General features: G+C 43.0%; 1 protein-coding gene across 1 annotated transcript; it reads right to left on the bottom strand.

Moving 5' to 3' along the window:
• Positions 1 to 580: 580 nt before the first annotated feature.
• On the bottom strand, positions 581 to 940 carry LOC117103772 (protein PXR1-like). Its single transcript, XM_033244388.1, has one exon. The coding sequence runs from the start codon at positions 938 to 940 to the stop codon at positions 581 to 583; it is 360 nt and encodes a 119-aa protein (XP_033100279.1).
• Between the last annotated feature and the right edge of the window lie 217 nt (positions 941 to 1157).

Below are 1157 nucleotides of genomic sequence, written 5' to 3'. Positions count from 1 at the left end.
TCCTCAAGGGTGTTGACGGGAAGGTGGTATGTCCGATCCTGAGGAAGTACACGTGCCCGACCTGCGGGGACGGCGGGGACAACGCACACACTGTCAAGTATTGCCCCTATAATAATAATAAAAAAAAAGAAGAAGGTGAAAGTAGAAGAAGATACGGAAAAAATCTCTCTTGTCAGCGTTTTTTTAAATTACAAAATAATTAGTGATTTTCTAGTTTGAATAAAGAGAAGGCTAAAATAAAATGTGAAAATATTGGTCTTGTGTGCGTTTTTCTTAAATTTTTTAAACTTGTTTTTTGTGACTGAAGATATAACAATGTTTGGTATCCGGCCGTCTAGACTTGAAAGGTCGAAGAACTGGAAGCCAGACAATCACCGACTGGAATTGTCAGGTAGACGACACCAACAGTCTGTAATTGTCAGGTCGACAAACTCGAAGCACGACACACACTCTACACTCGCACAACTTCAAACATCACGCTCGAACAACAATTACACTCGATAAAATTACATTGGACGACATTTTCAGAATTATATGCATATTTTTTATTCAACAAACACAAAGTAATAATTTCTCGATATTAAATTCTAACCGGTTTGGTTACATTATTTTCTTTGTTGGAACGCTTCTTTTTATTTTTAGATTCGCCTCGCTTCTTTCTTTTCCCCGTCTTCCATGTTTCATCCTCTTCGTCATCATCGTCGTCCTCTTCGTTATTTTTCTGATCGTCTCCTTCTTTTTTCTTCTTCCCATTTTTACTTTGTTCGTCATCGTCTCTCGCTCGCTTAAGCAAAGTGCACATCATCACCTGAATGTCTTTCATCATTTTTCTAAACTCGCCCTGCTCCTTCGTCCACGCCATTCTCTCTTTCTTGAAGTTCATCCGCTCTTCCTCCAATTCGCCGATCGTCTCCCTGAACGCGTTGCGTTCCTCGGCCATGCGTTTTGAGCTCGTCGTTAAACTCGCTCTGGAGTCGAGCGAGGTCGTCCTTGGCCCTTTTCAGTTCCTCCCGCGCGTCCGCTAACTGCTTCAGGAGGTCCTGGACGATGCGATCGGAAGCGTTAATCGTCTGCAGTTCTCTCGAAACGCTCCGAGTTAGCGTGCAGCTGGTCTCCTTTTCGATTTCCCTCACCAAATTCTTTTCCCTCCTCGAAGC

The sequence above is a fragment of the Anneissia japonica genome, unplaced genomic scaffold, assembly GCF_011630105.1.
Source record: "Anneissia japonica isolate Jap-2015-1 unplaced genomic scaffold, ASM1163010v1 scaffold288050_len39149_cov149, whole genome shotgun sequence".
Lineage (NCBI taxonomy): Eukaryota > Metazoa > Echinodermata > Crinoidea > Comatulida > Comatulidae > Anneissia > Anneissia japonica.
This window is presented reverse-complemented; position numbering and strand designations above follow the sequence as displayed.

Excerpts from the sequence above, each read along its gene's own strand:
- LOC117103772 (XM_033244388.1), bottom strand. The coding sequence starts at position 940 with ATGGCCGAGGAACGCAACGCGTTCAGGGAGACGATCGGCGAATTGGAG.